The sequence below is a fragment of the Centroberyx affinis genome, unplaced genomic scaffold (genome assembly GCF_046629955.1).
Source record: "Centroberyx affinis isolate AG114_WGS23_722 - 3 ecotype Tasmania unplaced genomic scaffold, CSIRO-AGI_Caff_v1 ptg003711l_1, whole genome shotgun sequence".
NCBI lineage: Eukaryota > Metazoa > Chordata > Actinopteri > Beryciformes > Berycidae > Centroberyx > Centroberyx affinis.
Window position 1 is genome coordinate 531,384 of NW_027281601.1, and position 23,047 is coordinate 554,430.

Genomic DNA, 23,047 nt, shown 5'->3' on the forward strand with positions numbered 1-23,047 from the left:
TTTCCCCATAAAATAATCCCCCAAACAGCTGTCAATATCAAACAAAAATAATATATTTAATTTTAACTGTCATTTATCACTGTATATTAATGACAATGACAAAAAAATTTGCTGGATTGTGAAAACAGATGGAAAGATAGTAAGCCTTTTTAGCAAAAGCAACTGGGTGACCAGTACAACGCAGCTATGTACAGAAAGGCAGTGACACTCCATCCACCCTGAGTGTGAGACGCTGATGCTCCCCTCAGGTCTGAGCAGAGAAAAGGCCTGTAAGAGGTCTGTGGTGCCTACTGCTGCCATCCTGCTCAACAAAGCTAGATTAATCACTGCACTGCCATCATGCATAATACTGTTTTGCACTGACCTTCATCTGTGATATGACTGTATTGTTTTTAAACATATTTTCTTCCTTGTGTCTTAGACAAGGCCAAAGATGATATCCCCACCTTGGTTGGCAAGCAAAGTTGTATTCGTTTCTATTACTATGATGTACATTTAGGTCCCAAAGATTCATGTCTGGCTAAAAAGATGGGTAAATTGAGTTTAGGTGGGTTTACTCTCCACTACATCCCTCATTAGGAAGAAATATATGTCAGTCATGTAATTTTATTCATGTCTCTTTGGTCACTGGACAACTATCTATCTATCTATCTATGATACATTTCAGAGCCAGATAAAGCATATTAAGAATATCCTTTTAATGAACTATGTTTATGTGTATAGCGATGGTCTCACAGTAGTATTGCTTGCACATATTATTACTGTCTTGACCATAATAATGACGTAGGACACCAAAGAAAGTTATGAAATCATTTATTTCCAGCACAGGTGGTTGTGTACATCTCCAGCATACGGTACTGTGCACATGAGAAGCATCATCATCGGCTGTATATGAACAGTGATCGCCTCTCCTGCTCAGTCTCTCTCTCACACACACACACTCACACACACACACACACGCACGCACTCGCATACAGACAAAGGGCAGGCTCTGAGGGGACCAAAACTGCTCACCAGAGTCGGCCTGACTTGGTATCACATCCACTCTATGTTCACTAATATTGAGTCAATGATCATAGTATACTGTGCTGTGGTACTCACATCCCTGCATATACCCCAAGAGCTACAGCCCCGCCTCTGGTGTGAGGTGAGACAGGAACACGGACACTTTTCAGTTTCGACATTATCTTTTTTTTTTCTTCTCCCTCTCACAGGCGGATAAGAAAAGGGCGTGTGGTTGTAGGACTACCGACTACACATCAAGTTTGAGTTCTGTGTTTTTCAGTGCAGGCTTGGTCTTTTAACATCTGGAAAAAAGAGGGAGGGGCTACACTTGTCGTCAAGAACCAAATTATCCCTCCCTCCCATCCCCCCCTCTTCCCCCATGCTCTTTACTACATGGCAAACTAAACACAGTTTCATCATGCCAACAGGAAAAACTTTATGTGACAACTACTGACATAAGTCAACTAAGTCTTCTTTGCAAGAATTCCAAGAACGAAAAATGATACACATGCACACACACACATTCTTACACTCACAGGTGCACACACACATACTGTATGCACTTGAACGTTGCCAGACACTGTTCCTCTGAAGAGAGAGGGGCAAAAAGGAGGAGGAGGTGGAGGGAGGGGGAGCAAACATTAGCTGTTCTCAGGAACTGTGAGGTTTCCTGTCACTTTTCTCAGGTAAGGGTACACACACACACCCCGTCCTTCCTGTGTTCAGCTAGAAAAAAACAAAACACAATTCTATAGGTAGAAGTGTGCTGTACTGAGCTGCCACACATGAGTCTCTAGTCTACAGGATAAGACGCTCGAAACCGCACTGGTACATTTCTACCAGAGCGTTCTGTGATGGGTTGTGTCTTGCTGAACCGATCCTGGAATGGAGGGTTCATTATATTGTACATGCAGTACACAAGCAACTCCACTAGATAAGGGTTTCATTTGCCATCTGGAACACTCTTCCAACTACCGAGATGTACAGAACCAGTGAGGCTTCACCCTCTGGGAAAACCTGCCTATCTCTCTGAAACCCGTTTGGTCCACTTCATAATAGGTTTTGGATAGGCATTACTGCTCAGCCCCCCAAGTGGTGCTGCGAGTCAGTCTTCTATAGAGGCATCTCCCTCGCTCTCCCTGTAGCACTCATTTAAACCAACATGAATCTCTTCAAAATTCATGGACAAAATCCCAGAAGGCGCAAACCATACCACTCTAATCCTCTAATCAGTGTTTCTAGGACAGTACAGAAAACAAGTCAAAAAGAGGTCTTCGTGCTGTGTGTGTGTGTGTGTGTGTGTGAGTGCAAGGGGGTCGACCCTATCTAAAAGCCAGTATGGCACCAGAAACAACTAAAAACAATAAAAGCGCAGGCCAAATAGAACATACATGAATTTTTAAGAGACTTGAGCTGAGTGTGACATTGTGTCTGTAGGGCAATGGGTAGACGGATATGGCTGGAAGTCTTCCTGACTTTAAAAATGACTCATTCCACGTGACAGGAGACACGCAAATCAGTCCATTCTACAACTTCCAAGAAAAAACAAAGGGGTTTCGAATGTCGGTGACAACATCCACCCATGACAATATTCTACAAATTCAATTTAGTGGAGGCCCAGACATTTCTGGAGTTATTAAGCTTGGTTGAACAATAAATGGGTGTGGTTTAATAAGACCAAACCCACCAGGAACGCTAGCCACAGCTAACAAACGAGCACTGTAAGTTGGGCTTCCCCTTTACGCAACTTAGTATTAGAAAGTTAGAAATTACATGCTGTTCAGCACTGCACATTATCAAATACTGGCCTAGTACAGGTTGTGAGAGTTGTGTAGGGGATTGGGTGGTGGTGGTGGTGGGGGGGGGGGCAAAAATAAAGAAAAGTCCCCCTTCTTTCCTCCTCGCACTGGCCAGACCATCACACTTTTTCCTCTTTCCTGGAGCCTCCCCCTCTCCCTTCCCACATAGAACCATATAAAAGACAAAAAATCAAATAATAAAATGAAAGTACATAGCACATCATAAGCTTTCCCCTAGCCCCATGCCCCCAGTCTCTCCTCTTTTAACTAATCTCCCCTGTTAATAGTGTTTTCAATATGAAACAATGGACACACCCATGTCAGATTCTAACATTTACATGGCTTAGCTCAGTCTCTCTGCCTTCCATCTAGTAATCTGAACACTTACAGAGAGAGGGAGGGAGGAAATACAAGGGGAGAGAGGAGAGAGAGAGGGACAGAGAAAGACTTCTGCTCCAAAACAGAGGGTGGAGTGTCAGTGATGCCATCAGTCTTCCTCACTACTTCAGGATTAGATGGAGTCCTTCACCCAACTCATCTGCAGAGAGTGAGAGAAAGAATTGTGATAAGGGAGAGTTGCATTCAGTCCTATTCAAATTAGGATCTACTAAGCCTCATGACACAGTAAATTACAACGCAGGCCTTACAGCATTAAAATCTCATCTATCTAAAGAAAGAGACACCACCAGCTACTGAAGCTAGAGTTGATTCATTATGAACTCACCGTTGAGAGTGCTGATCAAAAAACAGCTCTCGTCGGGCAAGTTGTAAACCATCTGGAAAAGGAAAAACAAATGGAGGCAAGGTGAAATGCTGCGGTTCGAGAAATATACCATTCAACTTTTAGAAGAAATGTTTCTTGGTGTTTTTGAGGGGTGTGGGAGGCAAAGACTGATATGAATGGCAGACCATTCTGCGTCAGAGGAGGAGGTTATGAAAGGGGATACAATACAATATGATGTGAAGCAGATGGAGATTGTGTAAATCACATGCAAATAAATGACACTAAAGACAGGGAGAATGGCTCTTCCTAATCAGACGGCACATCATTTTGGCACTGTTGATCTCTTCCTCTACACAGACTGTGTGTGTGTGTTTTAGTACCTGGTCGCTAAGCAGGATGTGTATGCCCGTGGGACCCTGCCGGTACACCTGGTTGATCGTTCCCAGTGGAAGGCTGCACACACACGCCATCTTGCGGATCAGTTCTGCTGCTGTCAGCTCCTCCAGGTACAGAGCATGGTACACTGCACAGAAACACACAAAGAAAGAGACTTTAAACACATGTTAATGTTGAAATATCCCAAATCTACACGCATGGACTAATTTCAATGTTATGCCGCTGGCTGTGCACAACCCATACAGACAGAGAGGTGTGTACCATATAAACTGGAGGGGTTGCTGTGTTCTCCATTCTCATTGCTGCTGCGTCTCTCCAGCAGGGGGCTCTCACTAGGAGACTCCTGACAGACGTACACTGTCAACCTGGGACGCACCGACCTATACACACACACACAGTTTATGCAATAACACACAACAGTACCCAGATATGTGCATACGTTTGTGTACACACCCACACATATCCATCCACACACATGCACCACACCTGGATTTAAGTGCATTGAAGAGCCTGATCCCATCAGCTGCCCCACAAATCTGGACCAGGTCGTCCCGGGTCAGCTTCAACAAATCAGAACCTACACGAGGTACAGAGGGAAAGGGGAGTCACGTATACACCGCTGCCATTATCAGACTACATCCACGTTCTACCACGTGTGTGAGTGTGTGTGTACCTGAGAAGTGGGAGAAGAGTCGTGTGTAGGAGTTGAAGCGGTTTTTGAGCAGCCATTTCTGGGCGTCCTGTATGGAGGCCGTGGGGCTCAACTGCTGCAGAAGACAGCAACACACAGGGTGTCAACACATGGATCTGGGTTTATCTTCCACACACATAACCCCTCATTCACTCCTGCTCAATCTACCTATACGTCTATCCACTGTACATCTCTTCATGTGTTATGTAACCACAGTGGAGACTGGCCTTTGTGGCACCACCATATCATTTACTCAGTCCTTTTCAATTCAATTATATCGTCATTCCACCTTAAACAAGTGCACAGTGGAATGAAAAACGTTTTCCTGAGTGTCATGGCATTTTCCAAACAAGAATAAAGATCAGAACAGCATGGAGAATATAAAACAAAACAGTGCAACAATACAACATGCAATAATACAATAATGCAATAGTAGGTCAGTTATCACATATTGAAGAACCAGGAACTCAAGTACCAGTATTAAGTGATTCAGTAATAGCGCAATTTCAGCATAAAGAATCACAAAATACGGGTATCAATCAGCACTCATCCATCATCTTATCTATCCGTCCTTTATCTATTACAAACCAATCAATGTATAATGAGTGTAGAGTGCAGACTAACCTCAGAGTTGCCATGGCTGGCAGGGTCTGCCTGGTGATTGGGAGAGGACGAATCACTGGAATAGAAGGGACAACATTTACTTAGAGTGCTGAGACCAACAGGACTGAACACAAAGAGCAAATGAGCAAAGCACATACACACACACACAGAGTTACCTGTCTGGGACAGAGGAGGCTGTGTAGGTGGACAGGGGGGCGGAGGTGAAGGAGGGAGTAGCTGCCTGGTTGGGGCTGACGTAGGCGTTGTCTGGCCATGGGGAACACTGAGAGGAGACACATGCACGTCAATACTAAACACATAATAATACAGACGACTTACTGGGTTAACACTGTAGGCCACTCCAGTTACTCTAAAACAAGAGCTTGAGAAACGAGGGACGAGGGGAGAAAGGAAATGTGTTTGGAAACAGCCTCCACCCAACCCCACCCCACAGAGAGATATGATGAGCAGAAAGGCATCTTTTACCAACCCTCTCCCAACAGTTGAGTGTCTAGAGGCATCAGACTACAGCCAGGTGTCTAAAAAGGAACAGTGGCTAGGGGCAGTTTGTGGATGGGAGTGATGGGCAGGAGGAGTGAAGGAGAGGAGAGCAGGGTGCTTACACTGCCTCTCTTGGCCAGGGAGTCGCCACAGTCAGCGGGAAGTGTCCGCTTGCTGGACTTTTTCAGCTCGTGGTCACCTGCATCCTCTATGATGGGCTCAAGCCTCATCTACATACAGACACATAGCAGAGGTTAGCCAGCCAGCGCCAGACACACAAATACACAACGAATGCCCCAGGGCACACACTCCATCCCAGTATATACAACCTGAGTGCAGTCTTGGTATGGCATACAAGTGTATGACATTTCAAACTACTGAACAAAAATATAAACGCAACACTTTTGTTTTTGCTCCCATTTTTCTTGAGTTGAAATAAAAGATCTAAGACTTTTTCTATGCACACAAAAGGCTTATTTCTCTCAAATTTTGTTCACAAATTTGTTTAAATCCGTGTTAGTGAGCACTTCTCCTTTGCCAAGATAATCCATCCACCTGACAGGTGTGGCATATCAAGATGCTGATTAAACAGCATGATTATTGCACAGGTGTGCCTTGGGCTGGTCACAATAAAAGGCCACTCTAAAATGTGCAGTTTTATCTTTAAAAAAGACATTTATTAGGCACCGAACTATGGATCTCACATGACTAGGGCTACAGATATGCATTATTTGAAAACCAGTCAGTATCTGGTGTGACCACCATTTGCCTCATGCAGTGCGACACATCTCCTTTGCATAGAGTTGATCAGGTTGTTGATTGTGGCCTGTGGAGTGTTGGTCCACTCCTCTTCAATGGCTGTGCCAAGTTGCTGGATATTGGCAGGAATTGGAACACGCTGTCGTACACGCCGATCCAGAGCATCCCAAACATGCTCAATGGGTGACATGTCTGGTGAGTATGCAGGCCATGCAAGAACTGGGATGTTTTCAGCTTCCAGGAATTGTGTACAGATCCTTGCAACATGGGGCCGTGCATTATCATGCTGCAACATGAGGTGATGGTGGTGGATGAATGGAACGACAACAGGCCTCAGGATCTCGTCACGGTATCTCTGTGCATTCAAATTGCCATCAATAAAATGCACCTGTGTTCGTTGTCCGTAGCTTATGCCTGCCCATACCATAACCCCACCGCCACCATGGGGCACTCTGTTCACAACGCTGACATCAGCAAACCGCTCGCCCACACAACGCCATACACGCTGTCTGCCATCTGCCCGGTACAGTGAAAACCGGGATTCATCTGTGAAGAGAACACTTCTCCAAAGTGCCCGACGCCATCGAAGGTGAGCACTTGCCCACTCAAGTCGGTTACGACGACAAACCGCAGTCAGGTCAAGACCCTGGTGAGGACGACGAGCACGCAGTTGAGCTTCCCTGAGACGGTTTCTGACAGGTTGTGCAGAAATTCTTTGGTTTTGCAAACCAACTGTTGCATCAGCTGTCCGGGTGGCCGGTCTCAGACGATCTCGCAGGTGAAGAAGCCGGATGTGGAGGTCCTGGGCTGGCGCAGTTACACATGGTCTGCGGTTGTGAGGCCGGTTGGATTTACTGCCAAATTCTCGGAAACGACATTGGAGACGGCTTATGGTAGTGAAATGAACATTCAATTCACGAGCTCTGGTGGACATTGCTGCAGTCAAAACTTGTGACATCTGTGGCATTGTGTTGTGTGATAAAACTGCACATTTTAGAGTGGCCTTTTATTGTGACCAGCCCAAGGCACACCTGTGCAATAATCATGCCGTTTAATCAGCATCTTGATATGCCACACCTGTCAGGTGGATGGATTATCTTGGCAAAGGAGAAGTGCTCATTAACACAGATTTAAACAAATTTGTGAACAAAATTTGAGAGAAATAAACCTTTTGTGTGCATAGAAAAAGTCTTAGATCTTTTATTTCAACTTTATTTCAACAACAAAAGAAGTGAGAAAACTAGAGATTTTCAGAGCAATTAAGATTGTAATCTATGCTCACTGATGAAAAACCCAGTGACAAGAACAGCCAAATTAATGCATTACTGTCGTGTGAGGCATACATTTTAACATGATAGCCCCCGTGGGAATTGAAACTCTGTTCTTGTTAGTGCTACAGCCGTTGACATATACAGGACCATAAAATTGGGGTGAGATGTGCTGAAAAGGCCAGATAGGTGACTGACTACTGACCTCTGACAGGATAGTGGTATCGTAAGAGGGCTGGTACTTCTCCTTCTCTTGAGCTGTGCGTTTTTCCATCTTCTCCCTGTCTGTCTTTTGCTTACGGTCCGCCCCCTTTGGCTAAGAGAGGGGACAGGAAGAGAGGAGGAGAGACAAACAGAGCAAGAGGAATGTTGATCAGACTTGATGGATATGAGGGCAGGCACATGAGGTAGCTTAGCATGTCAATGTAATTTGAGCAAGTGGAAAAAGCGTCCCTGTGTGTGTACCTTGAAGACTTTGATTTGGCAGGAGGCTGAATGGAGGTGCTCGGTGTACTCTGCACTGTCTCCCTGGGTGAAGGTGTCAATCTGGATCCTGAAGGGAACGCCCTTCTCTCCACCGTGCTTCCTGGGAGTGAACTCTGTACTGATGCAGTGCACCTGCAGACAGGGAGGAGAGAGTATGTGTGTGTGATTATAAGAGGTGTTTGATGTGGAGATTCAGGCACGCCCAACAGATGGTAGGAAAGAGAGACGATGTGTGTGTGATTTGTGTGCATGTGTGGTCTGTGCGTGTGTGTTACCTGCACAAAGACAGAAGCTCTCTTGTTGATGTCCCAGAGGAACTCTGCAGCGTTGAGCTGGGACGAGTTGGTCTTGGGCTCCACAACGCCCACCGACATGGGGATATCTGTCTCACACACACACACACACACAGATATTTGAACAACAAATCACACACATCTTAAATAAAAGCTAAATAAAATAAATTAATTTTAAAAAATCTTGTTGTCAGGTGACTTACCGATGTCAAGGAGACGGTCGCCAGGACGATTCCACTTCCACCCCTCGAGCTGCTGGTGCTCTGTGTACTGCAGCCGACGGTCATGGAACACCACTCGCACTATGCTCTGCACACACACAGCCATTTATGTATACACTGCACTTATTTCTAGGTAAAAAGCCTTTCCCTTCTAGTGTTTGCCAGCTGTGCGGCGGCTCTCACCTTAACCATCTTGTTGTTGATCTCTGGTAACTCCCCTTGCTTCCTGTTGTCCAACAGACGCACTTCATAAGACTGGCCTGAGAGAGACAGAGGGAGTTCAAAAGATCAGCAGAAAGAAGAGAGAGGGAGAAAGGTGTGCGGCACGTCCCATCAGAGATGCTTTGCTGAATTAGGCTCACGATACCTCCATGAGACTCAAAAGTAAATTCGGACATCCCAGAACTACTACCCTCTATACCAATCCTCTGCACTGATCAGACCTGGCAATAATTAGGTTTAGACTTATGCCACAACATCATAACAGATCATTTCCAACTAAAAATAATGCATCTTGACCTAATAAAATGGCTGATCGGGCCACCTTGAAACAGCCCACTCACAAACAATATGCCTAAAGATGCTAAGTGTAGCATTATTAAATATCAATATATCATAATTAAGTTAATTGTGATATCTTGGTATAATTACTGTAAACAAATGAGACCACTGTCAGGGTGATTGGTAGCTTCCATCTCGCACCAGTGGTATTGTTAGTGCTAGCGTTTCTCAAAATGAAGACCATGTTTCCCATAAACCTGTTGCTTCCTGTTGCAAAAAGGATGTCGCTATTTGCTCCATTTGTGCTGGATGAACAGCAGCCCTCTTGCCTTCTTGTGCCATAAAGCAATATTCCTTTGTACCGTGAAGCAATCCAGCACAGTCCAAAGCCAACCCAGTGGCACACAATGTAAAGTGCAGTGTAGAGACCGGTACAGGCTGCCAATGTTCTCAGCGATGGTTTCATCCATTTACAGTAATTATACTAATGTCTCTAAATTAATGTGGTAATGATTTATTAATGTTAAAATGCTACATGTAGCACCTTTAACTGCATAAAAAGAGAACCAGGAGCAGTGGATGGTGTATGACTAAACCAATCCACTACCAGAACTACACATTCATGTGTAGCTACATGCAACACATGATGAAGTATAAAATTGAGGCAACTATCTTATTTGCAAAAAACAAAACAAAATGAAGTAAAGTACAGCCAAGATGTTCTCTTGGGTGTATTCTGTGTCCGTCTCACCTTGGTTTAGGTATGTGAGCGTCTCGTCATGCAGCTTGACGGCGGGCGAGGTGGCGGCACACAGCACATACTGGAATGGGGGATTTTTGGTCTCGTTGTCGGAAGGAAGGCTGGAGTCCTCCTGCTTAAAGATGGGCAGAGCCAGCACATCACTGGAGAGAGAGAGAGGAGAGCGAGAAAGATAAACAGAAGGTAAGCATGGATATAATGTAGAAAACAAGGAAACAGGAAAACCCCATGAAAGTAGCAGTTAGTCTTTGCAGCCATTTTAGTGTAACGCAACTTGAATGCATGCTTGTTAACTAAATTCTTTAAAAGAAGACATTTGAATAAATTCCATTGGTGCCTTTTCCTTGCTTATGGCATCAATATTTTTCCACAGGCTTTTGTTTAGTCCTAAAGTTGTATAAGCTCTTAAGGAATTAACCCAATACCATGTGAGATCCACCCTGATGGCAACATTATCACCCTGGCCTCGCTAAAAGCCACAAGAAATCCTGCTTTGTATGTCATCGCTGGATGTTCTTGTTTTCCCAGTTGTAATTACTTCCCACAAAACACACAAATTGCCTTGCACTATTTTTAAAGAAAGGGTTTTGCCCTGTGTGCCATTCTGCCTAAGACCATTTGGAATGATTCAGTCTACTGGTTGATTTTTATAAAAGGCAATTTTAAAATATGTGAAAAAGGCTACATTGATCAAATGGCCTCGGAAGATTCCCGTTACGCACAAGGCCACACCAGGATGAAAGAACAAAAACACCAAGATAGCCCAAGCTGCTGACACACACACACTCACACTATCTCTCACACTTGGCAGCCACACTAGACAACCAACCCGCCCTCAGCTCACCCTGACAAATGCTGCATAAGTGTCAACGAGTGCGTGTGTGTGCGTGTGTGTGTGTAGAGTAGACCTCAGACAGTGGCTGCGCAGAAAAGCTTTCCCACCCATGCCAAGAAATGTGGATCATGGCATCTCATTAATTGGAGAACTTACTGGCAAGTCTTGAACGCTGTTCGAAACCAGAGCCAAACCTATAAAAATAACTTGACAATTCCAAGACATTCCTTCAATACCTTACTCCAAATCTGTTTCAAAACACCGTCTTCCAAACTGTAGCCCGCTAGTCTCATCAAATCACTTTCTCCCACACACTTGCTGGTGTGTTTTCTCTGCATCCCCTCCCTGAGTGGATGCCCAGACAGTGCCAGCCTGGGTGCCAGTCGTAGGGCCACAGCCCCATTTAGCTCTGCCGCCCAGGAAACTGCATTTGCTTCCTGAAATCTGAGGAGCTGGTTCCACTGACACACACACACAGCGAGACATTCTGTTCCTACTGTACCCATCCCAGCTGCTGACTCCAAACATGCCCCCACCCCCTCCCCCCACAGACAGCACTGCCCCTGGAGACCCTGACACACACACTCTCTCTCTCTTTTCACTAATGCACACACACACAACCCATCACATAATTATTGGTAAACTCGCTTGCTCTCAATAGAGACTTGCACGCACCTACGTCACACACAGATAAACGCACACTAAAAGCAGATGGCTGGAGAGGCTGCTGATAAGACAGCTGCACATCCTGGGAACTTCTCGCCTTCATCACAGAAATATCATTACCTCCCTGTCCCCTTCCACATAATACAGTACACACACACCAACAGTTACTTAACCATTCACCTATAACAAACAGACATGGCAAACTTTCAAACAACCAATTTCTCATAGTGGCAAGACCAGCATTTGGCTCAGGTATGATGAAGTACTGACTAACTACTAGACTGACTAGTATGATCAAGAAATACTGACTAACCAGAGTGTTTCCCTCACTCATAAGATGTCACAGGCCATATGATGTGAGAAGAAGTGATACATGAAGCTGAGTGATTATGAATTAGTGGCATATCCACATTATTATTAGAATTATAGTAACCTGTTAACATGGAGGATGAGCATTAGTGCTACCTTGAAACTTACACAAAGTTTAGGTCTCTCACCCACACACATGCTGATAATTTGAGCAGCAGGATAAATTTGTATTGCCTGTGTCACTGTCCCTAACAATTTAACACACATCCTTCCTCTGCATTTGAGTAGAGCGGGGGTTTAATGTTTGTCCCAGATCATGGCACCCTGCTGTGACTGCCTCTTCCCAAATCCCAAAACAAAGAGAGAAGCCATCACACTCCGCACAAAGGGGATAAAACACACACACACACACACACACACACACACACACACAGACGAAGCAGTAACGTTAACACTTCCAGACGAAGTGTGCATCACAGCTGAGTGCACACAGCGCCCAAGAAGGCCGACAGACAGTCGGTCATGACAACGTTCTCCTGGTACCGTGCTAGGAAGCTTGAGTTGGCATGTTGCAGAAACACTTGTCTGTTTCTCTAACCTCATACTGTAGGCGCCAGCCCCCAGCTCCTGCCCAATGCCTGATAGACTGGCATCGAAGTCGTGCACCAGCCCCGACTCGATGGTGGCGTCGTCCATCTTCAGCACCCAGGCCATCGCCCCCAGCTCCTTCTCCTCCGCTTCTACTCGGAGGGCCGCCAGCTTGCTTCAGGGACGAGAGATCAGCTAGCGAGCAAGTGAGCTGCAGCTTCTGCCTGCTGAGCTGGAGTGACACGATGAAAGAAAAGTTATGCTGCTAGCCAGTTAGCTGCTCCTTGGCAAGTTGGGCAGGCGAATCGGTAGCATTCCACACACACTGGAGGTATCGCCATATCTGAACTCGGGATTACTTTGTGGTTCTTTTCACACCGTATGATGGTCCATAACAGGCAAGCTGGCTGAAATTAATGTTAAGTTAGGGTCCACTCGGCTAGCAAACGTTAGTTGTGAGGCGAGCTGATTGTCGGCATGCTAGCTAACAACTAGCTAGCTTTACAAAAGGCAACTTAGCAAGCTAACGTGAATATAGCGGGCCCCTAGTTACCAAAGGCACACAGTCTTCAAGCAGTCTAGCTAACGTTAGCATAACAAAATGCAGAAAGCAGAGTGGATAATGTTTTAGGCGGCGAGTCCACACGCCGCATCCCACGCAGCGTCTGTACAGCTGTTGCTAGCTGGCTAGCTAGCTTTGGCTAACTAGCATTAACTTCACTTGCTTTGAATCAACTGTGATGTCTGGAAACCTATGAGAAGCTTCCCTTCAGCGCTCCCTGTGCCATCCCAAACCGCTCTTCTCTTTTCATCGCGGTACTGGAATGACCGCTAAGGCTCCCGGTCCTCTAAACGCAATTCTTTTACAATCCAAAGTGCAATAGTTGACACAAAACCAGGCAACATCAACATGGCTCCCACAGCACACAGACTGTCCGTCTCTGAAGCCTCCCTACCACCACCAGCCGCAGGAAGGATGCCCAGGAAGGCGCTCAGCCAATCAGAGAGCGTCTCTTGTGCCCAGCGCATACTGATTAGCCAATGAGCAGGCTCCGAGCTTCCGTCATTGTGTTTGTGCCTGTAGCTGTGCTAAAAAGCTGATACTATGATACTCTGCTCCACAGGAACTGTATAAACACAACACATCTAGGGAATAATTATTCCTCAATAAAGACAGAACAACACCAGGCGGCTAATAGACAATAATATTCTCCAATTCCCCTCTCCTGCACACAGAAACATGCAGATCCAGACTCTCTCTCTCTCTCTCTCTCTCTCTCTCTCTCTCACACACACACACACACACACACATACACGCACACACACGCACACACTCGCTCTCTCACGCAACACACTCACTATGGCCTGTTTTGCAGAATAGGGCGCTGGCCAAATTGGTCCGACCCGAAGTCATCAAAGGAAGCAGCTTTTATCAGCCAAACTAGTTATTCATTAACGTGTTCCGGCGAACTGCCGTGAAACCTTAAAACAACACGCACTGTTGACAATTATAAGGCTACACACAAGCCACAGCTTATAAATGTGTAATGTCTGTTTTGCTTTATTAGCTGTATCGGGGGTCCGTACCGTGTATAGCTGCTGCAGCTGGGTCGTTGTAACGGGGGTCGGAAGTTTTCAGTGTAGGACTGCCAGAACAGCATAGTGCCTCAGAATAGCTGTCGTTCACTCCTGGTGCAAATGAACACTCAAACTGGTGCCGAGGAGGTCCGAGCATGAGTTATTCATGGTCGAAAGTTGTAGTGTGTTGCAGAGGAGTCTAGACAAGTTAGTTGTACCCCCTCTGATCCCTGCTCTCCGGTCAATAATTATCCACCAGTCGGACCCTGGACGTTGCGCGCAGCCGCGTCTGGGTGGTGTTGAGTTTTCCAATCAGGGAAAGTCACACTACGCTATTTTGGCCAAAGGGAAGACCCGCCTCATGAGTTAGTTCAACTATTTTCCCCGTCTAACCTGTCTCACAATTCGTCTACCTGTGGAAAAAAAACAGTAGGCTACATGGACGTCAAAGGCACAGAGCTGCCACATTTGAACCCCAACTGAGTCAAATTTCCATCTTGTAGCCTAGTTTTTATCATTATAATGAGAAGGAAAGATCAAACAAAATCGTCCAGAAACCGATTTGGAAGCAATAGCCTATCTAAAAAAACATCACGCCGGGGGATCAGGACCGATGTTGCCTCCAAGTAGTTTGATGACCTAGTTTTAACAGTTAACCACATTGACCAACTAATATACTGTAAGTGATGAGTCATTGCTCCACTTGTCCCCAGAAATATACTTGATTTGGAGGTTTTGGTGTCAGAGATGGCACCAGTGAGGCCCGGGGGGTTAAGTGAGGTTGATGTCTGGGACCAGCTCAGAGCTGCAGCTAAATTTACAGCCCACAGAACAGATGCCAAACATGAAATTCAGCATTGACATATGGTTTCTCATATAGCTTATGTTGCAAAGAAGCTGCTGTTGATTGCGTAAGACATAGATAGTAGCTTTAGACTAGAGGTCTGGATTTGCTCACAATGTTAACTAGGTACTTGGATGCCATACATGCTCAATGTCTTTTTTCCCGCAGCTTCGCACGCCACAGCTTTCAACAGTGCAGGATATACAATAGCAAATCATCCATCATGACCGTGGACTAGAGAGATTATTACAGTTCCTGTGCATTAAGGTACAATGAGACACAGCAGATCCTCTGAAAACATGCAGGTTTACCACTGATCCTGGGTCAATTTCCAATTAGTTAAAGACTTGATATAGGTTGATTTTAGAGCCACAATGACAAATACGCAACATTGAGTTATAAGGGCAATAGTGCCAGCAATTATGACCATCTGTATTTATCTTTCTACTTTTCTTACAGCTCTTCAGTCCCATTTGCCTCAAAAAGCTTCCCATGTATCATCACCTTTACACTTTGCACCGAGCGACACTTTCATCCCAAAGCATGCGATCACTTCCACAATTCCATCGCAAAAACCGAAAGAGACGGTGTTTATCATGATCTGTACAAGTTCTTTATTTTTTTATTTTATTGTAAGCACAGCTTTGTAAATGCACGGAGGAAACACAACAGTGAAAACTAGAATGTTACAAGAGGAAGGAAAGAATGACACAATGTGAAGAGAAGAGAAAGGGTGACATGACATTTCTTCAGATCTGTAAATAATACATTTCTACAAATTTCTCAGCAGACAGAAATCAACGTGTGAGAGAGAGAGAGACTACGGAACGCGCAACAGAGAGAGAGAGAGAAAAATAAAAACAAGGATGGGCACAGGTGCGCGCGTGCACCCCCGGGGGACTCTCCTAAATGACATTGTTATTGGATATTCCATTTTAATATCATATATAGATACATATCCACTATGTGATAATAAGCCATGTCCCGTCATACTTCATGTAGTAAGCAGCACCCACCCATCTTCCTCCCCATATTGCCTAGAAGTGGACCAATCCAAGACAAGCTGGGAACAACGGAGGACACCATGTACTGTTCTGAAAGGGCTGGACATTGTTCACGTTAATTTAAAACCCCCCTTTCCCTATTCTGACTGTCGGTAGGGTAGGGCCCCAATAAAAAGTTCATTTTAAAATTTGTCTCATGCATAGCCAAGCACATAACGCCTCCTATACTTAGGACTCTGCCTATGTAATTGCTATGAGCAGGCATGACCTACTGTGACCTGCGTTAGTGCTGTGCTGGGTTGGTCGTACCTTGGGCTCATCAGCACCTTTTGAGGGAGAAAGAACCTGTTTCTGTGTGTATGCGAGACAATATTCCAGACTTTAAAAGCCTCTGCGGTAAAACCTCATTGCCTAAAACAGATCCCAACTATGACACAATGTAAATGTACATTCCTGTCTACCTGGCCCCAGGTACTCACTGTTCAAGAAGAAACGCGACTGCACTGCTCGTCTCTGCCCTGTTTGTATTAACCTCACCCCCGCAACTGAGGACCATGCAGATGCTCCGCTTCCCTGTTGACGTTACGATGGCGGTCAGAGGGCATGCTGTGGTGTTTGGAGGAGGGCCAACGGATGTAAGGGAGGTGGAGAGGACGGAGGTTTAATATCTTCATCCTTGAGTGACTAGTGACAAACCTGGGTGGACTATGTATGAGTGTGTGCGATGTGTCTGTGTATATGTTACAAAGGGATTCAAGGGTCAGGTGGAGTTCAGTTTGAGTGCTAGACATCGGGGTGGATCCTCAGCGTCGGTCTGGAGAACTACAAACACTCCTCTTCTGCACCACAACTCCCACCTAGCACTGGGGCAGGAAACGTATGAGGACAGTGTGTGTGTGTGTGTGTGTGTGTGTGTGTCACTCTGCTGGCCAGAGCACGTTTGAGTCTGCATATCAGCACAACTGACTGCAAGCATGTGTGTGTGTGTGTGTGTGTGTGTATGTGAGTGTAAAGCAGTTTGCTCCTGTGTAAGTGTGTTAGGGTGTGTGTGTGTTGTTCTCGTGTCTGAGTGGGCGTGAGTTCATGAACGTATGTTTGTTATGTTTTGTGGGCAGAGTTGCAGTTCTGTGGTTGGCCTGTGGAGGGTGCTGTGTCTCCTATAGGCCCTCAGCCGGGGGTTCACTGCCGCTGGAGCCAGACTGGGCACGCTTGATGTACAGATTCAACAGCTTCAGCTGCAGACACAGAGACAAACAGAACGGATGATGGACATATAAATCAATACTGCCTCCACAGGCTTCACAACTCTACAGAGAAGTCATACAAGGAGCAAATGATCATACTTTAAATGCTTTTAAAAGTGAAAGTAAGAAGAGTTCACCTTGCTGCTGGAGAGTTGGCTGAGGTGTGGTTTGAGGTCCTCCCCTATCACTGCATAGAGCCACCAAGCAGAACACACAGGCTTTCCTCACACTGCTCTCAGGGTTGTCATAACCCTGCCCAACCAGATCAACACATTACAATCCTGCAGAGCACTCGCATTGTTTTTGTTCAAAACAAACAAACAAGGAGTTACAGAATATGTGAGTGGCGCGGGAGGGTAGAAGTTGCTTTAATGGTGGAACACACAACCTCGACTTCTATGAAAAAATTAAGCAATAAGCCACTTGAGGATATGCTTTGTAGAGATTTTAGAAAAGCTAACAGGTATTGTTACATATTGTCACAACATGAAGCAGTAACGCTCCATTATAATAAAAAAAGAGCAATAAATCTTACTTTTAATGAATAATTATTAAATAACAATAATTACATTTTATTCTTCCACCAAGCATTATAGTTCTAATAGAGGTATGAGTGGTGAATTTCAGTTAGTGCATTCATATTTCAGTTAACAGTTATGCAGTCGCAGCTTCAGCTTCAAAGATGACCCAGACAATCCAAACGGAGGACTGCAACTATTTGTTTTATAAAAACATATTCAACCTTGGAAAACATGTGAGCTGTGTGTGTGTGTTACCTGTATGAGTCCTGGCACTATCTCGGGCAGCATGGCTGCCAGGCCGTCGCGGGGAACCCGCTCAATGACCTTGGTCTGCATCTTGATGGCGGCCAGGTTGATGGGGTAGTCGGCCGACTGGATGATGGGACACAACACCTTGACGCACTGATCTGGACTGATGGACAACGCCAGCATGGCTGCCGTCTCCTCTGCCGCTCGTACCACCTGCATGCGTGCACACGCACACACACACACACACACACGCGCACGCACCCACAGACAGACACACTTTATCAGCATTGATGCTATCAAAGCACGACTTGGACTTTATTTTATGAAGTTTATGAATTTCACGTGGGTGAATCTGTTACTGCTACATTTTACTCTACTTATGCTTTAACAATGTATGCATAAACTAAAATGTTTTGCCTCATTTTCTACTTCCTCTCTGCAAAGTTTTCATGATGAAAACATTTCATCAGTGAATCAACATTGCTATGAAAGATGTAATTAGCGTCATCTCAATATTTTGGAACCAAGGTATCCTAGCATAGAACTCCATGCAACTTTCAGCAACATAAATACATGACAGGTGAAGTGTGATCCTGGTCTAAGAATTTCTGCCTGCAGTTGTAACTGCGATAGATGAAGCAGTATGTACGTGTGTGTGTGTGTGTGCGTGTGCATGCGTGCACATACCTCCTTGTGGGGGTCCTTGTGCGCCTCCAGGGCCTTCATGATGGTGAGCTCTGCATAGTTCTTAAACCTCCAGGGCTGCTTGCTGAGAATCTCCCTCAGCACCCGCAGAGCCAGCGCCCGGATCACATGCTGAGAGAATTAACAATTCAAGTTTGAACACATTTTAGTCGAGTTTAGCTTAGTTAGCTTAGCTTGTTTGCACAGTGATAAATCATGGGAGTGCGTATACCTCTCTGTCGCCCAGCGTCTCCAGCAGAAGCAGCAGGATGGTCTTGAAATGTTCGTCCCACACCTGCAGGGTGTTTTCACGAATCAGCTTGAGCAGTTCACACAGCGCCGCCTTCCTCTCCTCTATGCGCTCGTTGTGATTGGACAACTCCTTCAGCAGCTCGGCTACCAGCTCTGATTGGTCCAGGCTGCTGTCTGCTAGGTAAATAAGGGAACAGGGACTGAAAAATCGGCATGACATAATGATCATATCTGTTCTGTGTTGTACGTCTGTACTACATATGTAAGAAGTTCTCTCACAATACTCATTTTTGTATTTGTGTGTACCATCAGTGTGCTGCTCCGAGTCGTCCAGGCTGGTGTCTTTGAGGCTGTGCTTGAAGGGAGAGTCGGAGAAGTGGTCGCGGGCCCCTCGGGGGCTGGAGGAGAGCAGGGGGGTGTTGAGGAGGGAGGTCTTGTTGTCCAGCGCCGTGCGGCCGCCGTCCACCGAGTCTGCCGCTCTGCTGTCTGTCCCACTGCCGCCCTGCGGGACACACACAGGAGCTCACAGGTTAGGGAGTGTTGGACTTATATATATAAAATATATATATATGTAAGTCAAAAGATTTTTGTAGTCCGTCTCTATTGTTGTGGGTCAGACTTTGATTAGAATAGTGACTCTCATGTCAACTCCTAGTGAATGAAATAACAGTAAAATTGAACTAGACATCGTTTTGCTAGGGAACGTCTAGAACCTACTCAAGGACCCCTGGGGGGTTCCTGGACCGCATATCGGGGATCACTTTTCTAGAGAGATAGGGTTAGGGTTTATCATAGATTGCCTGCGGGTAAATGATCTAGGAAATCTGGGTGAGATTTCCTTGATGACATGATGATGATTTTGTTTTCCATCTGTTGACAGCATGCTGTTCTCTAGATGTGACGTCAAAAACCTTGGGCTGGGAGAGCTGAGACATGGTGTACTACCAGGTGAAGAGTGGAGAAGGGTTTCTGTGTATATTTACGCTCAAACCACTGAATGCCCTTCTCTGATTGGCAATTTGATGAGTCAGGTGCGCTGTGATTGGCAGGCTGATGACATGTGGGCTGGTTAGATTTCAGACTCACCCTAGGAGGAAAATGTCAGGGGGTCACACCTCTGTAGTGGAGCATACCATGTCCTTAAATGGGGTTGGGGTGTTGGGAGGGACTGAAGTAAGACCAGACCCGGGGGTGCTGATGTTTGTACACTCACAGTCATAAATTTGAACTGAACAAGCACACAATCTAGGCAAACGCTCAAGAACTTATTCAAGGGGCAGTTCTCACGAGGAAAATCTTCTCAGTGTGATTTTCATTACAGCTGGGCCCATATCAATCAATAAACACGGTTTTATCAGAGGCTGTGGTGGATTAAGTTTACAGTCCTCAGTCTCGTAAACACCTAATGTACGCTTCTCAGTTCCCACGCTATGGAGCGAGTGGCGGGACAGATCGGGTGTCAGGGCTACATAGGTCGGTGGGTGTGTGCGTGTTTTGGCATCTTCAAGCTGCGAGTCCAAACTGGCTCATGTCACAAACCAGTCAGTGTTCAATTTCCTGAACAGCTGAACTACATTGCCATAACAACACTGAGCAGTATCTATTGATCTATCAGTCTTTCAATCCATCTCTCTACCTAAATTGTTAGCCTAGTTATATAAAACTAGGCTACCATACACCAACATCCCTTCCCCCTGCTCTGCCCACCTCCTCTCCTTCCCGCCGTCTGACCGGTTCGTTCATGTCCTCTTGGCTGCGGACGCTGAAGTTCTGGATGGCCTCAGTGACGCCTTTCAGTGAGCTGTAGATGTCCTCCGAGTTCATGTTCTCTGTGTCGTAGTCAAACGCACTGCACACACAAGAAAAAAAAAGAGATTGTCATAGGGCTGCACAATTATAGCTAAAATGATAATCCAAACTATCTTGCTAGATATTGCCATGATGATTATTAGTGATATTTTGAGGAACAAAATGATTGTACTACACATCATTTTATATCAATATCTTGACAGCGGGCTTTCTAACTGAAACGAAATGTTTCACTATAATGCCAAAATCCTACAATTATTAACTCTAAACTACAGTCACAATATTGATTAGAAATGATAAATCGTGCAGCTCTAGATTGTCTTTTACATTATTAACTAGGAGGCACTGGGAGAGCGTAAACCTCCACCAATGATGAACAATTCTCCAACTTGTTGTTACACCCAAAGACATCATTCCTATCACTTCAATTTTAAGTTGAATAGATTTCTTGACCCTGCAAACATAACCTTAGGATTTGGAATTAAGTCTCTATCTCCATTAGTTTCATACCTATGGCTAAAAAAACACAATTGTCTTATGGCACATATTCCAGATCACCACTAAAATCTAATCAATCGTTCCTTAGCCCAAGGCCCATCTGTCCACCAAATTTCATTCATACATTTTTAAGATATCCTGCTGACGGACAGAAAAACAAACTAATAGGGGCGAAAATATAAGCTCCTTTGTGGAGGCCATTAGGATCAGAAACAGCATCTGTAGAAGAAGGAGGAACAAAGAGGAACTGAAGCACATATTGTCTCGCACTAACGTGGTTTGACTGATAGGAACACGTGCAGACTTTACTCTTTCAAGCTGTCTACTTGTACCGTAATTTGTCAATGTTTGTTAGATGGATTTTCCATTTTGATGGATTCTGGTGAGTGATGCTGCGAGGAGTGTGTATATTCACTGTGATGGGTGTGTGTGTGTGTGTGTGTGTGTGTGTGTTACCTTGGTGAGGGGGTGTTCTGGGAGGTGTTGGTGGGGGAGGTGAGTGGGCTGGACCAGCTGGCTGGGGACCGGGGGGTGTGGCGCGTCAGAGGGCTTCCCATTGGTGCCTGAGGAAGTGATAAACAAACGCCAGACATAGTATACCATTAACATAATGATTGACACACACACACACACACACACAGTGACACCAATGACACCCTCACTATTCTAAGTTTGTGTGTGTGTTACCTGTGCAGCGTTGCCAGTGTTCCTCAGGTGGTTTTGGAGCAGCTTGGTGGCTCCATCCTGGAAAGTTTTGGGCAGCGCTGCCAGCAGCATAGTGAACTCTGGAGTGTTGAGCTGGAACAGTGAGATTAGCACCGACTGGGCTGCCTGCAACACACACACACACACAGAAAAATACAACACTCTTAGACAGAAAGACTAAACTCTCTCCACATATTTCCCAACGGCCTTGATATCTACACTGTCTAGTGTGTGTGCGTGTATGTGTGTGAATGAAAGAGTTTAAGGAAAAACCCAAAAGACTTCACATTCTCTCATTTGTTCATGCCGTTCTCTTGCTTGCTTTTAGATGGAGGTTCATTCAGTTCAGTTCAATTCAAATTCAACTGTCAAGTGTATGAATAGTTGTATCAAGTTTTTTTTTCCTCTTTGAAAACAGATCTTGACCTCAAAAGTCTACTTTGTGTGTGTGTTTGTGTGAGTACCTTTCTGACGTCAGAGCTCTTGGGTTCGGTGGTCCAGGTGATGATGCGGGAGACGGCCAACCGAGTCTCACTGGAGTTCACAAAGTCTGGCGCTTCCATCTGTAATGTCAATGTCTCTATATACTTCAGAATGGCCACCTTCACCTGCAATGGAAACACAAACATGCGCACACATTTATACAAGCCATTAGACAGCACCAACGACGACAGACAGAAATGTTATACTGCTCTGCATGGCCAATATTCCCCTGCAAGTGCATACACAGTAGTAACAAAACTATAGACAAACACATGAAATAGATGACCACCATCATTCACAGTCAGCATGGACAACCAGAGTAGATGAGCATCTCTTGGAGATGAGTAGCTCTGAGAAATGAAATGGTTTGATGAATCCCTGTTTGAGAAAATTATAACAGTGAGAGGGTGGGAGGGGGTCAAAGTGCATTCATGATCATGCTTTACCAAGTGGAGAAAACAAATTAATCAAAAAAGAACAATAGTAAATGACAAAGAACGAAAGGAACCAACACACAAACGCAAACATCCACTGCAGCCATCGAAAGTCCACAACAACAGACACCTGCCCTCATTGCTCTCATTGCCTCCTCCTACACTTCCCTCCATCTCTCTCTCCTCCTCCGACTCTCTACATATGCACCTCATGGACCAAAAACTGCCTCCAAATTATTTAGCAGCAGCGTGCGCGCCATAGAATTGCTCCCCCCGGAGCGCACTGACCTGGGAGGACTGGCTCCAGGCTGCGGCCTGCTCGTCTAGAGAGCAGGCG

General features: G+C 45.4%; 2 protein-coding genes across 3 annotated transcripts in view; both read right to left on the minus strand.

The window, feature by feature from the left end:
• Positions 1-825: 825 nt before the first annotated feature.
• ubp1 (upstream binding protein 1) lies at positions 826-13,324 on the minus strand. 2 transcript variants are annotated; one of them, XM_071540751.1, is made up of 16 exons: positions 12,416-13,324; positions 9,999-10,150; positions 8,930-9,006; positions 8,729-8,834; positions 8,508-8,614; positions 8,212-8,364; positions 7,952-8,062; positions 5,842-5,949; positions 5,395-5,501; positions 5,240-5,294; positions 4,598-4,691; positions 4,411-4,501; positions 4,186-4,304; positions 3,909-4,051; positions 3,529-3,580; positions 826-3,342 (listed from the first exon to the last, which is right to left on the minus strand). In XM_071540751.1, exons 1-16 carry the CDS (start codon positions 12,529-12,531, stop codon positions 3,305-3,307), a joined length of 1,629 nt encoding a protein of 542 aa, XP_071396852.1. In that variant the 5' UTR covers positions 12,532-13,324; the 3' UTR covers positions 826-3,304. The 2 variants fall into 2 exon arrangements, with proteins under 2 accessions (XP_071396852.1, XP_071396853.1); XM_071540752.1 differs by lacking the exon at positions 5,842-5,949.
• A 2,110-nt stretch (positions 13,325-15,434) lies between these two features.
• clasp2 (cytoplasmic linker associated protein 2) overlaps positions 15,435-23,047 on the minus strand; it is a 57,528-nt gene continuing 49,915 nt past the window's right edge. The window contains 12 exon segments of the mRNA XM_071540750.1: positions 15,435-17,066; positions 17,213-17,270; positions 17,272-17,327; positions 17,852-18,058; positions 18,533-18,661; positions 18,762-18,955; positions 19,088-19,258; positions 19,543-19,546; positions 20,459-20,630; positions 21,545-21,651; positions 21,776-21,919; positions 22,258-22,401. Of these exon segments, the coding sequence (XP_071396851.1) occupies positions 16,989-17,066; positions 17,213-17,270; positions 17,272-17,327; positions 17,852-18,058; positions 18,533-18,661; positions 18,762-18,955; positions 19,088-19,258; positions 19,543-19,546; positions 20,459-20,630; positions 21,545-21,651; positions 21,776-21,919; positions 22,258-22,401 (1,464 nt within the window). The 3' untranslated portion in view covers positions 15,435-16,988.